The sequence below is a fragment of the Lepisma saccharinum genome, chromosome 3 (genome assembly GCF_977018435.1).
Source record: "Lepisma saccharinum chromosome 3, izLepSacc3.1, whole genome shotgun sequence".
NCBI lineage: Eukaryota > Metazoa > Arthropoda > Insecta > Zygentoma > Lepismatidae > Lepisma > Lepisma saccharinum.
This window is the reverse complement of record NC_139231.1, coordinates 120,365,832-120,389,299: the sequence shown is the minus strand read 5'-3', so window position 1 is coordinate 120,389,299 and position 23,468 is coordinate 120,365,832. Positions and strand designations below refer to the sequence as shown.

The following is a 23,468-nucleotide window of genomic DNA, read 5'->3' as shown; positions in this document are numbered from 1 at the left end:
AGGTTAATTTTTTCTCAGATGATAACTATGGCTTCTATTATTCATCTGTCCTACTGTTCCATTTGACTATAATTTTGGTGTTGAGGCATAAAATCCTACCCAAAAGTATTGCCAAATGTGATGTTGCTGGGACGGAAAGGTCAAAGAGAGCATATCTATCGCTTAGGTAAAAAACAAAACTGAACAGTCAGCCACACTTGCAACATACTCCTCCAGAACAAAACAAATCCAAATATAAGAACCCACCTCCCTGATGGAGATAGTGATAATCCTATAATTCTGTAATCGAGGGGTCCCAGTTTCGAACTGAAAACAAAGGGGTTCCAGTTTCGAACTGAAAACAAACTTTGAGAAGCCAGTAACCAGATACGTCTATCACATGCATGCGATTCTTTTCTTCCCAATCCCCAACAGTGTGTGCTCACTTCATTTCACTAGTTCTTGAAACACTGGACTTTTTTGACTGATCTACATGAGAACATCTGTTCGAGTCATGTCACCAGGAGAGCTTCAATTAGTACTTTACATAACTTCAAAAAGTTAGCTACAAACCTTCAATTTCAGTCCAGTTTACAGCTATTTCACTAATAGGAATCTTGCACTGTTCAGCAATGTACAGCAATTCTACATCGAAAGCCCTGCATAGAAATAGAAACATTTTATTAGTTGGCCAATGCAACCACCTGACATTTCACAGACTGTCTGCTATAACCAGAGGCAGGAATTTATGGAGATCGCAATATACTGACATGATAGATAAACACTTAATTTAATTTTATTTAATATTCCTGAACTACAAGGTTCTGACCATAATCTGTCAATTGAACAATTGCAGTGATTGTGAAAAGGGATCGTAAATATGAAATATGAACATAATCGTGAATTATCACGAATGTTTCATTTTATAGCAATTCATTTTTTTCTTATTTACATTTGGCATCTACACAATTCTGTTGTTCTTGCCATATACACTAGGATTCCAAGATTCGTAAGGACCATTCTGCAGTGGAAACTATACAGTGTAGACAAAATAAGACAATGGTGAAAGATATTTATATTTATACTTCTCCATAGTGATTTATGTTTGGACAAGAAAATAATAATTGACCAAACTATTGGTAAGAAAAAGTTGTATATCCTATACAATACTGGCAAATATAAGAGTTAATTTATTGTAGTCATTCTCACACTGTCATCACAATGTAATATATTTTTAGTAGTGTGGGCAATCATCTTTTTTCTTGAACACAACACATCTTTACCAGGTGCATTGAATCTTTAATATTAATCATTGTATTAGCAGATTGTAACATTCATATGAGTAATGCATTAACTGCAAAATTATTCCATTTTCAGCAATTTCAATCAATCTCTGCCAGGAGTATAATGTCCATTGGCAGCAATATTAAAAACCACAAATAGTAAAATTAGTCTCTGGTTATAACCTTCTGATATGTAGCAAAGGAACATGGGTACCAAAATTTGAATCTTTTGCTATCACAGATTTAGTAAGCTAGTGAAGATCATTCCTTGACCTTTCCATGTACTTTTAAATAACTTAGCATGTTAGTCATTCACTAGTTTTGAAAATAAATATTTTTTTTATTTAGTGTTTTATTTCTGCCCCATTTGGCTAATTGATACAACACAGATGAGTGATGATAAGATGAAATTGATGAAGGGACATTCACAAAGAATGTCTATGCCCAGGCAAGGACTCTCAAACCCAGGAACTTCACAGACAAGATCGAACACTGAGTCGGGTGTTCAAAATAAATTTTAAAAAAATTAGAGCATTTTTTAAGAAACTTATAAGTTCTGGAAAGATAATTAAATACGACAAACTTATAATGTACCATAACAAAACTTTGGAAAATAGACTTGGTGTGGTTGATGTGAGGGTTGATTGATTTGCTTTATTTTAGTTCGCTTTTGTGCCACTTTTGGTTAATTTGCGAAGATGGGGATGAATGATGATATGATGAAATTGATGAATGGACACTCGCAAACATCCATGCCCATGTTGAGATTCTAACCTGGGATCCCTAGTCTCATAGCGTGATGTGCTAAACACTCCGCCACGGGGGCTGGCAGTTGATGTGGGAAGATGTATATTTTGATGTATCTGTGCAAAAGATTGAAGAAGCATCAATGTAAGGCAATCATCTAGCTTTTTTTTTTTAAAAAAAAGAAAGAAAATAGAAGGCCTCTCTCTTAATGTGTCCTGTATGCGATATTTGTATTTCTTTGCACCTGCATCAGTTTTCGATATTCTAGCCATGCTGGAAAAAAAGCCTGAGACATTTTTCCTGCACAATGACAATTTGTTTCTAATGCATTACGTTGAGTTACTAAGAAGAGTACCAGAAAAAAAATTGGTTGGTTGATTCATTTAATATCAAATATTTGTATAATTAGGTTGGCGGAAGATGGATGGGAATGGAAAGCAACTGAAACAAAAATGGAGGCAGCTTTCAAAATGTTCATTCAAAAAAGTCTACCAGTAATGCAGTCATGGCCGTATATAGGGGGGGGGGGGGGTTAGGGTTCAATCCCCCCCCCCCACTGAAACTTCGGGCATGTTGGATTAATGGGAGTTCAGAAACTAAAATCTGTAACACATTTCCAAAAAAATATTCGCAGTTTCACAAGAATACAACAGAGACAATTCTGAAATAATCTAGCTACAATTTTTAAACATTTTGAATTGTGAAATTTGAGCGAAATGGATTTAATTCTCAGAATTGCAGCCCACCAGCAACCCCTCCATTTTCACTTCTGCTGTCCTCTTTCCAGTGCTGTTCCTGGGTCAGACTGAAAATTCCCTTGTGATTGTCCCAAAATTCCCATTCCAACTTGTAAAGTTCCTGTTTGATAAGGGTTTAAATCCCCCTTTATAAGAGTTCAAACCTAGGATATCCAGCTTCGTAGCACATTACATTCACTGCCCTTCACCCAGTGGTCGATATAGTACATACATTTTACGGTCCTATAAAGCACATGCTTGTATAGTGCAGAGTGGTTGTATATAATGATGTTTGGTAAGTATAAGAACAATGAGCGTCAGAAATTGGGATCGAACTGGTTCATAGAAACCCCTCGACTTGACAAATTACAAAATAGCAGTACGTTTGTTAGTTTTATTGTTAATAACTAGGGCTCGCATAATTATGCATTTTGCATTTTGCATATGCAAATTGATATTTAAGGATTTTTAACTAAAAATGCATATTCATATGCAGGTGCATATTTGTATGGAAATAAGTTGATGTTGTGCATATTTTTGTACCCACAACCAACACCGAGCATATACTGTATTTATTTTTTTTTCTCTCCTCGCTTCTCTTCTCTTTTTTTAGTTATCTTTTCTCTGTCTTTCTTATTTCAACAACTTCAAACGATCATCAAAATTATAGATGGTAAATAGGCCCTCGCCCAGGTTGAATATCCTTGATGCAGTATTGAAAAAGAACAGTGGGTATGAAACAATGGTGAAAGTTTGCAAAATTATGCATACAAATGGACAACGTGTGGATGATCTGGAACTTGATGTGTCTGACTTTGTTCCTCTAAAATACAGTCCACTTGTACCTTGCGAAGTGGTACGTGTATTTTCTGAATATAAGTCTATTCTAGCTGAAAACAGAAGGAGTTTCAAAATTTGAGACGACATGTTGTTATCAAATGCAATCATGATCTTGATCTGTAATGTATTGTGTTTCATTTAATGCAGAACCATATTAATTGAAAAAAAATCTGTGTAGTAAATGAGCATTCAGAATAATGCATGTTTATTGCCTGGCTTGTAATTTTTCATACCTTGTAATATACAGCATTTATAAATTAAACAGGCTTTTAAAGTGCATATTTAAGTGCATATTTTACACTTTTTTAGTGCATAACTATCTGAGCCCTATTAATAATGGAAATAAAGTCCAGTTAGTATTCGAACAGAATAACCAAAGAAAAAAGACGTTGAATTGAAAATTTGAGGTTACATTACAGGCACCAGTTTATGTTTTACCATTGAATCCAAAGAATGATTGGTTTCCAGTTTTCAAAATTCCAAAAATTAATTTTTATGTGAAGAGTCAAACAACATAACCTTTATGACCTGCTGGAGGCATTATTGTTATTATTTCTATTATTAAAATTTCTTGCGAAGCCCATGGGAAAAAATATGAGTGATTAGCCCCCCCCCCCCCACAAAAAATTCCTGCTTACGGCCATGAATGCAGTGGAATTGAGATTTGAACCCGCAACCTTAAATTTTGTATTTTTGTTATTTAGCATCACTTCCCTGCCACTTTTGGCTAATAGTGACGATGAGGATGAGTGATTATTGCATAAAATTGATGGGACTCGAACCCAGGTAGCAAGATCAAAAGTCAACCACTTAACATACAAAGCAACCAAGCTGGCTCCTACTCCTTTAAGAACACAAATAATATACAGAGTATTATTACCATCGTTCTACATGAAGACCACTAAAGCATATCCTTGCTGCTTCTCTAGTAAGAAGTTTGAAGCCACACTGCGTGTCCCTGACATCTTTGACAGCAAATAACCACACAAGGAAATGAAACCCATACATCAGGATGGTGCGATAGATTGACCTGGAAGCAATGGCTTCAGCCTCAAGGTGAGCTCTTGAGCCACACACTATTGCCAGTTTTTGTGAAATGACATCAGGTTCAATCAAATAGTCACCTGAAAGAAAATACACAATACTCAGGTTTGCTCATTATAAGATGCCCTAGAAGTACAGGGTGGTCCAAAAGGATGTTACCACTTACATGGGAGCAGGCCCGTAGCCAGGAATTCTTTGTAGGGGGGGCGAAGTGAATCCTAGGGGGGGCAAATTTTTAATATATTGTGTCGCATTGGCAGATATAGCAGGGTACACAGAGGCACTTGCCCCCTCCCCCAAAAGAGATAAGTAACAGAAAAGGGATGATATCTTGAAACTGCAACGAACAAAAGAACTTCGAGCAACATCAAATAGCAACATTTCGATAATAACCTTTCCAGATTGCCAAAGAATATGAAGTTTAACATAAATACCTAGGTAAGCTAATAGGGACTGTATCTACTTGATATTTACAGGTCGATAATGTTAATAGATGATTAATATGCACCAACAACTTTGGGCCTCTCTGCAGAACTGATTAAGGGAGCCCTTTATAAATTATGCTTCATAATGATTCCCTCGAGTTTCCAGTATGCAAGATTTTTACGCACAAAGGAATCTAACGAGAATCCAACAACACCATTGTGTTGTGTTATGGAAGAAAAATAGAATTAATTAAATAATAATGGTTACATATTACCTACACTTTGATGAATTGTGTAAAAATTTGTAGCTAATACACTTTTTTGTACTTGCTAAAACATTAAAACATGGGTCCCTTAGTCCACCACGGACTCTATTTCTTTCAAAGGGGAGACTCTTGCATCACTACAGACAACGTTTGCCTACTGGTTACGTTAATCATTTTGCAAAATATTGTGTGAATTGTATTATATTATAGTTGAAATACATGTGTTTGACACCTGACAAACAAATAGGAATCCCTTGATTGATCAATGACTTCTTGGATTACAGTGTCATCATTAATATTTCATATTAAGTCTCATAGAAATAAATTGTTTTAATATGGTGCAATAATTTCACGGGGCACCATGGCATTCTCTTTAACATTTTTTTTTTCATATAGATCGTTTGGCTCCCAGGGCCGACTCCTGCTGCCCCATAGCTATGAATCTGAACTTGGACTATAAGAACAGCAAACATTGCGAGCGAAGCGAGCAAGAAAATTTTACGAAATGTTTTTTTATTTGTATAAAATTTAAAATCAAGGGGGGGGCAATTGCCCCTCTGTGCCCCTTGCAAGTGCCCTTGGCTGTCTGGTAGAAAATTGCAAGGAACACGTAAAAACTAATTCCATCATGAGTATCCAATTGTCCTGCTATTCTTAGATTGTCCTAGTCTTGTTTTTTTTACTTAAATGTTTGCTTCCCCTAGAATGGACTTCTGTCCAAGGTCAGGGGGAGGGGACAATGCCCCCTGTAGTTGGGGCACTGTTTATGAGTGTGTCTTCATCAATTTCACGTCATCCTTCATTGTTGCGATTAGCTATAAGTGGCAGAAAAGTAACGCAAAGTAACAAAAATCAAATATCCACTCCCTCTCTCTACCACACTATTACCAAAAGATAAGACTTGGGAACAAAAATTTAAGCAATTCAAAGTTCATAGCAACATATCCAAGCAAAACATCCGAACACATTAGGCACCTGTAATACAAGACTACTCAAAATGTCACAACTGTTCTAGATACTAAAAATTGTGAAATCATTTCCCGAAGTCTAATCTGGAAGGGAATTTTCCCCCCCAATCCTGATACGACATTATACGGAATCCCATACACCCTAATAAATTACAAAATCAATAAGTGTCTTTGTAATGTTGCTAGAGTAACACATGATATAATTGTAAAGATTAGTGAGAATTCTAGGTAAGAATGTGTTCTGTATTTTTCACAGGGGGGGCAGAGCAGGCTCTCAGGGGGGGCAGTTGCCCCCCCTGCCCCCCCTCTAGCTACGGGCCTGCATGGGAGGTTGAGTTATTGATATTATGTTTATATTTTGTGTTATTTTCTGTCATTGCAGGTACTTATGGCACAGTTGAGTCTAGAGGAGAGGAGGAAAGTGGCAGTGTGATTGAACAGATGCATGTGTGCAACGAGAACAGTGGCGCCCAGGTTGAAGGTGTTCACTGATTGAACGATGGAGCTGAGCCAATACCTAAACAAAATGTATTTCACAAATCAAACATAATGTCTAATATAATGACAACAATATAAACATGATAACTCAACCTCCCATATAAGTGGTAGCATCTTTTTGGACCACCCTGTATATACATAGTTGTCTTAATGTTAAGACAAAAACAATATTGTTAACACACAACCTTAGACATTGCCCAAGGCATACTTTACTTTTTAGTAGAGCTCAGCTGATACCTGTTTTAACTAGGCCTGAGCTGATAACACTTGGATGCTTGAAAACTGTAACAATGAAAATGTGTTCAAAATATTTATTAACATTAGTGTGTGGGTATTCCATTCCAATTATAAGCATCAACTCACAAAATTTTGGAACAAAATCAATGCAAACCTCGAATTTTGCATAACTTCCAGGATAATTAAACTCCACCAAAGCGTTGTAGGACATTTTTGGGGACCACACTAACAATCCAAATGCCAAAAAAGTATCAGCTGGGATTGGAATCCAACCGCTACTTTCTGATACCCGATACCAATGGTATCAGCCAATACCAATACATACAACCAATACTGATATTCTTATAGATTTTCGCTGATACTTAACCCTAACCCGTGCAGTATTTCTAATTTTTCATCTGATTGGACATTTAATTCTTTGTTTTGCTTGATTTGACTGTTTCTAGAAATCTGGCCTGATCTTCCAGATGAAGTATACACATGTTCTAAAACAATTATTAGCCAGAGGGCCTACTCACTGATGGCTTAGTGGTTACGTTGTCACCTTGTAATCAAGAGGTCACCGATTCATTACCTGGTGGAGTTATATAATAGTCACATCCCATTTAAATTGTATGCCCAGTCCCAAATAACCCATACGTACATAAGAGAAATTAAAACAAACTTCAAACAATTATTAAGCATGCTTCACAGGCATAAACTACCTACACGTACATTCTGTTAAACCCTTTAGACTGGTCTCTAGTTTAGCAAGATCAGAAAACTTTGTAGCGCCATCAGCATCAGCAAAGAGAATCACAGCACCACGAGCATTCTGGATACCCTGAAAAATTGCAACATATATGAGAAGCCATCTCATTTATTAATACGAGGTGGCTTCAAGTTCTAAGGTCTCCTATTTTTTCTTCATTAATAGAAGCAGTTATAAATGTGAGAGTTGTTTGAGAAGAAGCATCCATTCTTGAAGGTTGATGAGGCCAGATGACAGCACAATGCGGCCCAAAGGAAGTTAGTGGCACTATCTAACGACGGACATGTTTTTGATACTGGAAATGACATCATTTACATCAAAAGAACAGCATGTTATTATCAATTTTCTTCACCTGCGTGGAGTAACATCCATCGATATACATCTTAAATTGACTGAGACATGTTGTGGTGGTGTCATGGACATGAACAATGTGCGTTCATGGGTCCGATAGTTCAAATCATGTTAACGTCGTATGAAACAAACCAAAGGAGCCTCACCCACGAACCAGACGCCAGTTACTCCATTGCTGAGAAAAGTGATGTTTTGGGATAGCGAAGGCATTATACTCGTGCATTGCTATCCTAAGGGTACGACAATGATGGGTACAAGCTATGGAACTGATTTGAGGACCAACTTGCTTCCAGCATTGCGAAAGAAACGGCCGGAAATGGCTGCAGCTGTGTTCTTTCATCAGGACAACGCACCTCCTCATCAGGTGGCCATTGCCCAGACGCTCTTCATGAAAAACATGCTCCGTCCATACTCACCTGACCTCGTACCTAGCAATTCTTGGCTCTTTCCAACGCTCAAGGACAGTCTCCGTGGTCGCACATTTTCCGGCTGTTCCTCTCTTGCATCAGTGATTATTCAGTATACAAAAGAGACTCCTAAAAAAGCGTTTGCAGAGGCCATGCTATCGTGACGTCAGCATTGTGAAAAATGTGAACGTCTAGACGGTGATTATGTTGAGAAGTGACGGCAGTTTCAGCTTTCTGAGGTGAGTATATTTTTCAAAATAATTTAGGAGACCTTAGAACTTGAATGCACCTCGTAGCAAATATATACATACAAATCTCTTGTAGTTATAATAATTTGGACACAATTTTCATTTCAGATAATCCATTAACATGAAATTGTAGGGGCAGAGATTTCTCTATAAAAATTTCATGTTTCCAATCTTTCCTCAAAATACCATAAGTAACTTACAGTTATTATGGGAGAGGAAAGAAGAATTTACAGGATTCTCATTGGGAAACCTGATGGTAAGAACCTTTAGGAAGATCAATGCGAAGATGGAGGGATAATGTTGAGATGGACCTAAAGGACATCGATAAGGATGGAAAAGATCGGATTGATTTTCCCAGGATGGAAGGTTTGTGTTGCTACAGCCATAACTCTTTGGATTTAAGAAGGCGAGGGAGTAAGTAAGAGTTACACTTATTGTGGAAATCACATAATATATGGCATGTTCTCATCTCAATAATTTATTTGATATAATTTCACTTGCAGCTTGTACTTACCAGTCTCACTGCACCTCCTTTCCCTCTGTTTTTACAAAGCTTTAAAACACGAAGTTTCTCTGATCCACACTTCTTCACATACTCTTGAGCTACTTCAGCTGTTCTATCCGTACTTCCATCACTCACTATGATTATTTCATACTTGAAGTCCTTTCTCTCACTCTGCTTCTTTTGCAGATATTCAAGGCACTCATCCAGCATAGGCGGTACTGGAACAAAAACAATATGATTTCTTAATGCAACCTGGGAAATTCTAGTTGAAATGGTCTTTTCAGATTAATTTATACTATGATTGGTAATTGGTAAAAATAACCGATTCCAGATATCTAGATTCCGCAAAATTATTGCGTGATATTTTTGTAGACCCTGTAAAATGCCCAAACTCAGGAAGTATCGGCTAGTATCTGTAATTAAATTCAAATGGATACTTTCCAATGCGGATACCTCAGGTATCAGTTCAGCCCTGGAATTAACCCATTCAGGTTCATAATGTTACATTTGTATTTTCACATTGGATCAGTAGAATATCAGTTATCGATAAAGCAAATTTAAATAAGCATTGGCAAACATTTCATATTTGTCCACAGCATGCATGCCACTAAATGCACAGCCATGAAAATAAGCAGCTGGGCAGAATTGTGCAGGTGCCACATATGGGAAAAGCAAAGCGAGAGCAGGACAAAAATTGCTGTATCCCATGCACTGACTAGATCAAGTGTCAGACCGACATCTCTCCACGGCACTTTCGAGCCCCATTCGATACAGAGCTGGTGATCGTGTGAATTGAAGTTTGTTACAGGACCAGACCAATTCTACGAGAGCTTTCCTTCCCCGAATACATGGGGTTATGCTCTGACATGGCAACAGCACAAACTTCTGCCACCTGCCTAATTTCATGGCTGTGCATTTAGTGGCATGTTGATAGTTTGTAAGTGGCACATGCAAAATCATCACTAATATAATTGTAATAATGTGTTACATTGATACTGAAAGTAAGATAGTTGCCATTCAATTTGCAGGTGGGCACAGTGCTCTCCTACCCCCCCCCCCCCCCCCCGGCCCATCCAAATGACACCTTGTTCGTTTCTTGAGGTACACTGCTCTCATTACTGCTTCTAATTTCTGATTGCCCATCAAACACAACTCATGGCTGAAAACAATGCTTTCAAATGCAAAATTAATTCTCTCTTCTGCAAAAAATAGAAGAGAGAATAAATATATACAGGGTGGTCCATTTACAATGAAAAATATAAATATCTAAGAAAAATACATCACATGAACAAAATATTCTATATGAAAAATATAATGTTGGAAGGGGGCACCAAATGGCACTATCGGTTATATCGTAGGTAGACCACTTGATGAAACCGATAACAACTTCATTTTTTCGAATGAGACCCCTCCCTTTTATATTGCAGATTCAAATTTTATGCAAACATTATTAAACTTTTAGTGGGAACATTAAAAAAAATACATCTTGTCAGTAGTTATAAGCAATTGTTGCTCTGCTTGCCAGGGTTGGTTCAGGTGGGCCCAGCCCAGATTTCCCCACGAACATCTTCACTTCGAAAAAAACACCAAAAAACCCAGCCAACTAGTGTTTTTTTTCAGAAAATGTTGTAAATTATTGCTTTAAATACTTGTGAGATTCCATGATTGTCAACATTTTTTTGGAAAACTTGTAAAGAAAAGGCTAATCATAGATTATACTAAATACTAATAATAGTGAATGTAATGCAAGTCATAGTGGGTTTTTTTCAGGCTGTTTTCCTCAAATCATGCTAGGAATTAACTTTTAGCACAAATAAAAAATATTATATATCCAAGAAACAAAAAAGAAAAAGTATCAGACATTTTTAGATAAAACATTTGCATTTATTGATGCAGCATACTTGCAGAAAGCTTATAATTTTTATCAGGCACTTCCTTATGTGGGGGAAACCATAGTAGCACATGGTAGCACTGTGATGATCAATTGATACAATACATTTTTTGCATATTTAAACATTACAAGGGAGCATACATTTTATTGAAATGTTGTTAATTGTGACATAATTAAATTGGAACACTGTTTAAATGATTTTTGTCATTTCTCATCCTAATGGGTAGCTTGCTTATGCAGTAAAATGTTATTTATGTCTGGTTAGGAGCTCTGTAGCCATGCAAGTCGTGCATCTTCATAATTACCACAATGTCAGCTTTGTGCAACAAACTTACAGGAGCATTACGTACTTGCACTATAATTTGACAATAAAATTATCAAAATATGGTGCATGATCTAGGGCCAGGTCCGCCGTTAGAGAATGCAAGGCCCTGTGCGAACTATATCCGCGAGGCCTTTGTGTTATGTAATGTTAAAATATCGATAACATCAGTTTCTCGTGTAATTCTTCTCTAGTGCCAACCTGGTTATTACAATTGTGTAATTATTACTTATTTTTAAGAACGAGCGCATGTTCGCAGTATAGCGGTTTAGCACTAATAAAAATTAAAATTTGGCAACCAGCTTTTCTTAATGACTGCTGATTGAGACCTTGTTTTAGCGATACAAGCCCTAGAAAAAAAAAAGTTATCCTGTGTGTTCGCAGACATGTATTGTAAATTTACCCCTGTTGTTCATATGTATTTTTTTCTGACAGAAAACACACTAAATACGGAAAGGGGATCATGATGGGGCCTCCGAGATACGTATACTTAAAAGATTAGTCGTGTGTTTTGGCGAAATACATGTATTTGAATGAGAGATTTGTACGATAAAGAGTTCCTGTAAATCTATTCACTTCAGAGTAAGTACAATAACTGTTATCGCAAACTAAACATACTTGTCTCCTGATCTGTTACAAGTAAATTTATGTGTTTGTATGTAGTACAACATTTAATTAGATGTTAGTAAAAAAAAAATGTGTTTAATCAGTGGGATGTGTACGATATTTAGGAATTTGTGAAGATAGCTGAATGGTAATATTAATTACATGAATGCCGACTTTGTAACTATTATATTACTTATTTAACATGAAAAAATGTTGATTGTTATCTATATGTCCATTTTATTGCTCATACGTTGTCAGAAATTGTGCAGTTTAAAGTGCAAGAGTCACGTGTTTAACATACTTTCTTTCCAGTCACAGTAAAGGATATTCACTTACTTCTTCATGCTATGTTCCAGTTTACAATAATTATGTGCTTGATATACATGATGTGACAGAAATACAATGTACATCAATATAATTTTACGACTTTGTTCAATTTTATTAGCATATTTCACAAATACATTGTGGATAATTTTGTACCTTTGTACTCGATAATGGATGTTTATTTTCGCTTTGTCTGTCTATTATTTCTGTAAAACACAGGAAGATCTTTTTGATTATTGCGATGCAGTTAACAAACTAATTATATAAAAACGTGTACTTGTGTCACCAGCATTTAAGGTGTTTGGAAATATAGACAAGTTGCTAAAGTGAAAATTTAATATGTAAAGAATAACGATTATTATATTTGCATAGTCAGTCATTGCAATTTCATGTAACACATTTGATTGATTTACATTTATGCTCTGTGGAAAAGTCGGAGAGCGAGATATTATCTCCACCTCTCCTAAATATCACAAGCACAAGGGGAAAATATAATTATCAACTTATATGTCAGCGAATATTTGCATGACACGATTTCACTTCATGTCCAGGTACAGTTAGAAGTAAATTGTCGTTATTGTGATGAATAAAACAAGCTGATATATATTAAAACTTACGCATTATCCTGAAAAATAACTTGGATAACTTGTCTCTTGGATTTTACCATTATCTAGCAAAAATGAATATAATTATTAGGACTTTAGAATATGATATTCTTTTAACAATAATCTCCTAATAGAGCATGAGGTTTATTGTATTCTCTTGCTTTTTGCTTTGGGATTTTTAATTAAAGTAAGTTGCTTGCATGTTGCATTAATATTCCCAACGAGTTTAATTTTCCCTGTGATCGAAAATCCCTTTTCATAGGCTTGAATTAATGTTACGTTATTTAAGATTGGGATTCTTAGCATTTAGTTATTGCAAATAGGTTAGGCTAGACGTTTGTTGCATTACCGTATGTACACTTCCTCTCTTTGCTTGCATGTTAAGATTTTGATGCGAAAAATGATCTTTAAAAAAATTTAACCTACAACCAAACCATGGGAACTTGTGCATCCAAATATTTACCAGATTTCTAGAAAATTAAACATTTCTCAAATTAGACATGGGAATTGAGTTTCAAAAGTTGGAAAGCTTATTTAATACGAAATTCTAATCTTACAAGTTCTTTCCTCAACCATCTGTAAGTAAACCTTTACAAAATTATCTTGCATACATAACTTGGACAGTAAGTTCTCATTCCACAGCAATTTAATAGCAATTATATACTAACGATGATAATTCTTTATGAACTTACAGTAAGTTCCAAATGTAGGATCGAATTTTATCTATATCACCTTTTTTCCCATTGGTAATTTGAAAAATAAAGGTACTTTATGCAGAACGGTAAAGATTGGATTTTACTTTTATCAATATTATTTACGTATTTTCCAATGTCATATAACATTTGACATGTTTTTCAGGTGAAAGCAACATTCTGAACGAATAAGAGAGGACTATTCACTCAGAAAACTAAATATTATACTCTTACAATGCACTTTGTTAAATGTTGCAAATGGACTATACTTGACTAATCCTGTGACGTCATGAAAGCTGGTGTGAGACCCATACATAAGTATAAGTATCTCTCGGAGGTCCCAATCATGATTCATGACAGCAAGAGCCGGCCCCAGGGGGTGGCAAACCGGGCACTCACCAGAGACCCCACACTCCAGGGGACACCACGCTAGATAAAAATAATAGTTTGTGTGAGTTTTTTTTACGAGTTTATAGGATGCTGGTGCTTTCAATTAAGTAACTAATCTGACATACCCTGCATTCCTATCTTATTTTGACATACTTGAACATATCCAAAATTACTGAAATCATATACAAAGTAGCTACTATATAAAGACAGTGTTCCAAATATTTGTATATATATTGTTTGTTTACTTATAGAATGAAATATGATATGAAAATATTATTTTATGGAAACAATGCAAATTCACTACATTGTCAAAATTCAATGAATAGCAAAGAAAACAATATTTAATCATATCCAATAACATAAGTTATTGGATATGATTAAATATTGTTACCTTTTTAATTAAAGTAACATTCCCGGTTTTGCAATTAAATATGTACTAGGGGTACATGAGATTGATTGAGTGATTGTTGTTTTAAGTTCACTTTATGCCCAGATAGGCTAATCGAGACTGGACGTACAGTTTAAAGTGGGATCCGAACCACTGTGCCATTTGGCTCCACCTGCTATCAAACCCGGGACCCCTTGATTATAAATCAACGACGTACATCAGAATGAAAACAAAATGAACATGTAATAGTGTTTACATTACGATTTTGTAGGACACCTGGTTTCAGACTTTAGAACAAAAATTGAAAAAAAAAAAATATATATATATACTATACTTCCCGCAAATATTTTATGCCCCAGGCCCCGTAATGCAAGATTATACTCTGTCAAATACTTAAGAACATACAGTACTCGTTTGAAGACCTCACGCTAGTGCTGATTTTCCTGTGAAATCAACAGTCCCTGTTGCTCATCAATAGTTGTTTTTCTGCAGTCTAAATTCACATTCGGTCAATTTTTTAAGGAATTGAATTTGACTTTCTGATATTTCATGGTTTTGTAGTCGATAGCTTAAATGCCTTCAATCATCGCAACCTTCATTTGCCAGCATGCTCCCACCCTTCTTCCCAAACAGTTCACAACAAAAACAGAAAATCTTATCTTTCCCCTTCGAGTACACCAACCACCTTCTGTCGACAGTTTCTCCATTTTGCATAACACACTTGCAATGTCCAGGAGAAAAGTGTTTATTATCACCATTAATTGGGTAATCATGATTTATGATGCAAATAGGGCCCTTTTGAATGATGAATCAAATTCGGAACTGTTTAAAACTGACGTCCACTCACCTGGGTCTAAAAACAGACGTGATCTGTCACCAGACTCAGAAGATGAACATGAAACATACTCCTCCTCGCAGTTAGTTCCTACATTTGGCACCGGGTTCACAGACAAGCTACATTTAAGGTCACCGCTGCCACTGGTACACATGACTTGGACTACATCGCGAACACACTCCGTAACACCACCATCATCACTAACACTAAAATACTTGACATCAAGTGTATCTACATTATTTTCGTCTATCGTGGTGAAATTTGAAATGGAAACTGTATTCACAGGCAGCAAGATTTTCTCAAAGGCACCCTTCTGACATCTTGTGATAATGCACTATAGGGACACATCAAACAGAAAGTCTCCCATAATCGTTATCAGACACCCGGGGAACTTCAAGAAGCTGTTCGCAGTGCGTTTGCTTCCCTCACACCAGTCATGTTACGGAGGATTTCACATCACACCTGGAGGCGAATAATACTGTGCCATGAAAATGGCGATGTGCACACAGATCCTCTGGAGTAAATGGTGGTCATTCATCTGATTTAATGGTATACCATCCTCTCATCATAAGCATGCTGTTAAAATAACATTTTGCAGGTTTGTCTACAATTCAAAAGGGGGGAGGGGGTAATGGGACTTTTGGTACACCCTGTAGAATCAAACTGTTGGACAAATATTTTAGAACAGAATATGTGAACAGAAATGTTAAATAGCTTTTGATTCAGTGAACTATTCCCTGTCACAATTACCTCTGGAGCAAGGGTGCACATAGCATCAAAAGGGAGGAAATAGTGGGCAGAGCAAAGCAGTACACACTGCTGTGAAGGCTGGTAACTTCAGTCGCTTACCCCCCTCCACGCAATCCATTTCTCTCTCCGGTGTTCATTGGTGGAGCCATCTCGCATTAATACTTGCGCAGACTTGTTTTTTTCTCTTGCTCCAGAGATAGTTTGGACAGGGTATAAAGCAATACAAATTGAATGTTACGATACATTACTACTAGAGGAAAAGTGTATTTAATTTCTAAAATATATATTTTTAAACATAACCTGAAAAAAAACCACAATAAAACCCAGTTTTGCCTGGGTTTTATCTAAACAAAAACACCCAGGTTGTTTTTTTTAAAAAAAACTGGGCACAATGCCAACCCTTCTGCTTGCCTATTGGATGTCAAATAATATGCATAGCATAATTATGCACATTGCTCATTTAACTTGATTTCAATTCAATTTGCATTGAAATCATCAGAATGCACCAGGACAGGACTTTGAAATTAATAGGTTCAAACCAAAGAGAACAAGCAACACTGACACAGTGTATTTTTAACTGTGTTTTCAGCACACCATCATGAATAACTAAGAATGTTTCCAAAGTACTTCAAAATTAATGCACATGACATTAAAGGTAAATAATTCCACCTGTCCCACAAATTACCATCACGTCTGAAGTTAAATGTGAAATTTATTTCCAATACTTTACTTACACCTTACTTCTTCATTGTATGCAGGAACCACTACAGACAAATGTACACTCCACAGATCATCCAGGGAAGGAAATTTAAACTTTCTACTACTTCCAGCATCTTTGAAATATTTTTCATCCTCATATCGGTAGATCACAGGAAACGGACTTGAAATCAAAAGGAGTACCACACAAAACTGCAACGATAGAATCAGGTATTCAACAACAGTTGTCTAGAATACCTCAAGTAGGTATACAGATACAATGGTACTTGTTTCTTGTTTTGTTGTGGATAATTTGACACTTACTGAATATAACTTAGGGAAGACCAGGGCAAAATAGTTCCTCTTATGTTTATACCGCACATAAACATAACAATACATTGAACACTATTACACATGTGTTTTGTGCACATCTTGGCTAATATTAAGAATTGTTTTGGAAATTATAAATCTGAAATGTATTTAGAGATTAAATTGCAGAGGACCATTCTGCACCGTCTGTTTTTTCATAGTTCATTTTAGTTGTTATTTTGAGCTGTCACAACATCTATACTCATAGTAGATCTACACTCGCAGTCATATGTTTAAACAATTTACATTTTGAAGAGGAAGCTAATGGAACATATAACTGCCCACAGAATGCAAACTGCAAAACTATTACTTACATCAAGAGGCCTTAAAATAACATTTTCTGGTGCCAATTTTTAAGGAAAGATGCAGAATGAAACTAATTAACACCAACAGTCTTAACCTCAACTGAAAAGTGTGATAATTTAGCTGTTGGCGATCATTTTGTTCTGGTCTCCCTGTAACAGAATTAAGAATTATATGTTTCCTTTCCTCTAATTGGTCATTTTTACATAGTTCGATTATTAAACTTCATATATTGAACCAGTGTGTTTTAATTTTTGTGTGAAATTATCCATCAGATTTGCAATTATGTGCATAAACGAGCAAATGTGCCCTTTACAACACCTTACTACAGTGAACTGGACACACTGAAGTCCATCTATATATTTCAAGGATATGGATTTTCATGATGGTAGTTAAGTCAAAACTTCTAAACTAAACAAGGAACAATAGGTGGTGACAAAATGTAGAATTTTAAGCACAATCTGAATAATATTTGTCAAAACAGCACCCATTTTTGTTTTAAAAAGGGATGTATTTAAATAGTATTAAATACAATGATAGGTTGTAAAGAATGTGCAATATACAGATTGTTATAGTATCACCTTAAGCTCTGTGGATTATATTTTTTTTGATCTTGTACATGTATGTGAAGTATACACTTTACATATGCTGTGTAATTTTACATTCTACATGAAGTAGAAAACTTTTTTAATGCATAATTTTCCAGCACTGCTAACTGCAACATACCCAATGTGCTTACCCTAGCAGGACCACTTTCTCGAAAATGTCAGTGGTGAGGCCATGTAACATACTCAATCACTGAGGTGGCCAGAAAAATCATTCTGCATAAAAGAAGTAGTAAGTAATTCACAAGCCCCTTCGGTATGTGCTTCTAAACATGTAAAGAATGTAGGGGCGGTCCGTGACTTATACAGCAAGGGAAGCACACATCGTAAGAAATTTTAAAAAGCATTATTATAATAATAATAATTCTTATTAATGCCTTTTTTATGAATTCTTCTATCACTAGATTGTAGAATTCTTCTTCTGCATTTTCATTTCAGTTTTAGCAGCTTCTCCATTACTGTCCTTGGGTATTTCTTACTGGTGTGCGGGATCCCAAAAAGTCAGGAAATACCGAATGGTCATTTTTAAAAGTCATTAATTCTCGAGATTTTCTGGATTGTAAGTTTCTGGAACTTATCGGAAATTGTTAGTTTTTAGTCCAGAAATGCAAAAACAATAACTTAAAATGAAAATGATGTGTAGAATTCGAAATTTCCCAAAGCTCTGGAAATCTCGAACATTTCCCATCCCGAAAATTTCCCAACTGTCTGGAAATTGCAAATTTTTCCCGTCCCGAAAGTCGGGATTTAAAAAATCTCCCATCCTGACCTGAAAAATTCTGTCCCGCACACCCCTAGTATTTCTACATTAACTGTGAATTCGGTGAAATGATGAAAAGATCGTTCAGCCCTAGCACTAGACACGGGAATTGTTTAAACCAACTAAACTTGAAAAATTCAAAAAGCTTTCTTCAAGTAAAACAAAGGTTTTTGTACTCCCATCGAGATATATTAATCTGAGGATTAAGCAACACTTAGTTCACTTCTGTGACGAGCCCTGTCAAATGTTGATCATAACTTAATTTCTATGAATAGAAAATGTCTTCAAAAATTTTTTTGGCGTTCTTTTTATCAACTAATTGTAAAAACTTTATAATTTATTTTTTTCATTCATTATCTACAGTTGGGGCTGTTGATCTTTTTGCAAGTTTATTCTCGGCAAATGTTGTCAGGAGAATTTCAGCGTGGATTTGAGTTTGCCGATGATGATGTGATGTTTAAGTAAATTGCTCATATAATCGAAACCTGAACTGCTCCACACACCCTTTTCATTTGAAAATAAGTCCTCCCAGATGGTAGAGTGGTAACGTTGTTGCCTTGAAATGAAAGGGATACAGAGTTCGATAACCGGTGGAGGTGCATAGAGGTTCCGATCCAACTTTAAACTGTAGGTCCAGCCCCGATTTGCCTGTCTACGCATGAAGTGGGCTTAGGAGCAGAACTCATTTGAAAATTGGACCCAAAATCAACAGTAGAGTTTTAATGCTCTTCTGCAACCACCTATTTATTATTCCACATTAGTCTGGATTAAAATGTCGAACACTTTTTTCCTCGATTACACCAGGTAGAGTCTAAATCGGACATTGATCTATCACCTGAAATAACCCCTCTCTTCTCTTCATAATTTATTGATCTCAAACCCTGGACGAAGAGTGTTTCCCACCTACTCTCTCCCCGCACGATTAGCTAGCCCTGAATGAGTTCTGTGGATTCATTCCCTTCGAGTCAATTGAACCGCACTGATTTGGTCAACTGTTAAGTATGATTTTTAAACTTATGTTTTTCATACAAATTCCAGAAATTATGCACATGAAATTTACTGGTATAACTGACCACACAAAACTCGCTGTAAATGAAGAAAAAATATTGCAAAATAATTTATTTTAGTGGCCGTCATGTGTTCCCTACACAAGACAGAGCCAAAGATCTACGAAGAATGGCGAAAGCTCCCTTCCCTTTGCCGAGGGTGAGTGACACGGAAACTGATGGTCGTCTGCTATGACGAGGACACACGTCTCGCGGTTTTTACAATAGCCCTTACAAGTAGAAATACAGAGGTTGTTCGCTTTATATCCGACCATTGTCGATTCGGTGCTGCCACCTGGCACATCATGCTGGAACAATGGGTCTGTTGGCGGGAGCAGTGTTGTGTCTGACCTTGTAGGTGCGTGAGTGTTGGTAGTGAATGTTATCAAATGACGCCGAAAAGCAACCGGTATTGGGAGGGTTACGTAATGGCCCTTTTCCATGCTAAGTTTTCATATGTATGCATTGTGAAACACTCGGGGTAACTACTGTGAAAGCTATTGTGGCCCGTTACACACAACAGGCTCTCCTTGCGAAACATTCACCCACAAAAACCACCAGGGGAAGGGTTGCAAGCAAAGTGTCACATACCGTGACATTGACGGCAAGGGGCGCAGCAACTTTGTTCGTCAGTGCAGGGAAAGTTTCACTCGTGGCTTTATGGTTGTGACGGGATTCGGATATGATGGTAAGTTGATGATATGCAAGGTGGACAAAAACATGAAGGTGAATGCCAGATACTTCCAAGACTCCATTCTGACACCTATCTATCGGAGAGACATCCCACAATTGTATAGAATGGATGCAAACCAGGTGATGATCCATATGGACAAGGCTTTGAGTCATACCGCCAGAACATCACTATGTTTTTATCAGGAAATGGCAGAGGAATTAGGAATTCGTGTCATTCCGTTTGAAGACATTCCTGTGACAAGCCCAGATGCCAGTCCAATGGATTTTTATGCATTTGGACTGTTGAAATGACGTCTTCAACATCGCCACCCTCGCACCCTGGATGGTCTATGGAAATCTTGCAGGGAGGAGTGGGACAGAATTCCCATGCCTGTCCTGCGCCGGAGCTTGCTGCAATGGAAACTGCAATGTCGAGTGATAGTCCACAATGCTGGGGGTCCAATAGAACATGATCGGCGGTGGTGGCACGGTATCTCTAAAGGTGAGTACCCATCAAAAATGGTCGGATATAAAGTGAACAACCTTCTGTACGATTTCATATGAATAGTTTGAATGAAACTAAAAATAAATTGATTACAGAATACAGTTAATACTTCTACTTTGTAAGGGAATGACCCATTCCCTTCATTCAATGGAATAACCGCCCATGAAAGAATGTAATTCATGGAGACATTATCTATGTATACAGTGACATCAGAATAAAGCTTGGGCCAAAAAAAAAAAAGATAAAACATAGGTAAAAGGTATAGATACAAAAAATTGTCATGTGCCCAATATCTTGTACATATGGCATCATTAAAGGTTTGTCAGATTATAGAACTAATACACGTATATGCAATCAGCTCATTATGTCCACTTTATGTACAGTTTGGCTAACTGGGACTGGATCTACAGTTTAAAGTGCGACACAAATGACTGCAATGTGGCTTTATCGAAAACTGAACCAGAACTTCCTGACTACAATAGAACAGTGTAATTGAGGAGAGTAGTTCTAGAAACAAAGTTAGTTATTTATTATAAACAAATAAATAAAATAACCTGCAGTGCAACAGCTTGTGAGGGCCAGAGCCTACCTACAGACTGCCGACCTCACTTCCACCACCAGAGGTGGGTGATCATCCAACAAGTTACGAGGTGACGTGTGGTCAGCATGACGAACCCGCAGTCGTTGTAGGTTTCCATGACCTGGTTATGCTACTCATTCGTAGCTCCCCAATTTCCTCACGATGGTGGGTGACCATTGGTTCAACACACGGGTCAAAATTTCAAGAGAAAAGTTGTTACGCTTCCCCCAGGAGGCTCGAACCTGCGCACATCCTGTAGCCAGAGCCCAAAGCATGGGCACGATGTGGGACTATAATTATTATGTCAAAAAGTAAGGTGAATTTGTCTGTTTTTTGTGCAGCTAATTACATTTTTTGTATGTTTCAGATACCAAGGTGATGCAAGTCTGACGGCAATTACAGTTTTCTACATCACCCCGTCTGGTACCTAGAGCAATTCAAAGATGGTGCTTGAACATTACTCCAAGGAGGAGGTGCGCGGTGTTATTTGTTTTTTATGGCTCAAGGGAAAGAAACCATCTAACATTCATCGAAAATTGTTTGGAGGTCTATGGAGAGAGTGTTATGTCCCAGAAACAAGTGTATGTGTGGTGTAACTCATTTGCAAGTGGTAGGAGTAGTGTGACAGATGATGACAGAAGTGGCAGACCAGCGAAGTCCATCACCGACAGGAATGTGTGTGACGTGGATGCGATGATTTGTGAAGACAGAAGAGTCATGTTGCATGACATTGCTGATGCATTGAACATCTCATATGGTTCAGTGAGGAGTATCGTCCATGACCAACTTGCCTTCAGGAAAGTGTGTGCACGCTGGGTGCCCAAAAATCTGAGTGAGGACCAAAAACACCACTGAATGGGCATTTCCCTGACCCACCTCACACGATATGCCCAGGAAGGCAGTGGTTCCTATGTTGAATTCTAGTGTGAGACCATGTGTCAAACATACTACAGTTTCATTTCTTTTTCTATGCACGTTTTTCAATAAATCGAAAATTCACCCTACTTTTTGACGCCCTAGTACATACAGGTTCTCTCCTGTGCATTATACTGCCATTGTAGCAATGGGGAGGGAGGAGTTAGCCCCGCACATTCTTGATAATTCTAGGGCATTTTTCTGTACAGAAATCAAATTCTAGCTAAAAATTCTAAATGTAAAGTTATATTTGGAAAGTTGTACACATGTAACAAATAATTATCCAAACGTTTGTAGGAAAGGAATCAAAATTTTGATAAAACTGTAGAATTTTTCTCATTTGCTACCTAGATGCTCCTTCCAAGCCTGCAAGTAGAGAAAATACACTAGAAAATTAAAAATTTACAAATCACTTACCACAAGAAACATTAATAGTAGCACACCTATACAATATATCACCAGTGTAAAAAGATCCAACATGATGAACTTCAATCAATGCTACCGCATGGCTTAAAGTAGTATGTATTCCTGAAAACAAAAGTTGCCAGTAAGTGAAATCGAATATTATGACTAGTATATTATGATTCATACTTGACATAATCTTAAAGTATATGCTACAGAATTAAGAACTAATGCTCACTTGCTCCAACCAATGGTCAACATGCCAATAAAACTTTCAGGTGATTTTAAAATCATCTTGTTTGGCCACCACTAAAGCTGGTGTTAACTAATGACCTCGGAGGCATTATTCTATGTATTCATAATATTATGATACTTTGACTTGAGATCTCTGATTGGTTGAGGTCAGAGGTTGCTTTGAAATTTGCACTATGGCTGCAAGAAGCAGACAAAACCTTATACTTGAACCAAAAATAAGACAAATAATCAGTTTTTAAATGTTAAAGAAAATAAAAATTCTTGCCTCAAA

At 36.8% G+C, this 23,468-nt stretch overlaps 1 protein-coding gene across 2 annotated transcripts in view; it reads right to left on the bottom strand.

Annotated features, from left to right (window-relative positions):
• Positions 1 to 23,468, bottom strand: part of wol (Dolichyl-phosphate beta-glucosyltransferase wollknaeuel) — a 41,079-nt gene that overhangs the window by 3,890 nt on the left and 13,721 nt on the right. Inside the window, exons 2-7 of one of the 2 annotated variants that reach the window (XM_083119329.1) lie at positions 22,958 to 23,068; positions 16,824 to 16,998; positions 9,296 to 9,504; positions 7,733 to 7,847; positions 4,467 to 4,710; positions 553 to 638 (exon numbers count right to left, since the gene is read on the bottom strand). In XM_083119329.1, the coding sequence (XP_082975455.1) occupies positions 553 to 638; positions 4,467 to 4,710; positions 7,733 to 7,847; positions 9,296 to 9,504; positions 16,824 to 16,998; positions 22,958 to 23,020 (892 nt within the window). In that variant the 5' untranslated portion in view covers positions 23,021 to 23,068. The remainder of the gene's footprint in view (positions 1 to 552; positions 639 to 4,466; positions 4,711 to 7,732; positions 7,848 to 9,295; positions 9,505 to 16,823; positions 16,999 to 22,957; positions 23,069 to 23,468) is intronic. The other variant, XM_083119331.1, reaches the window with a different exon arrangement.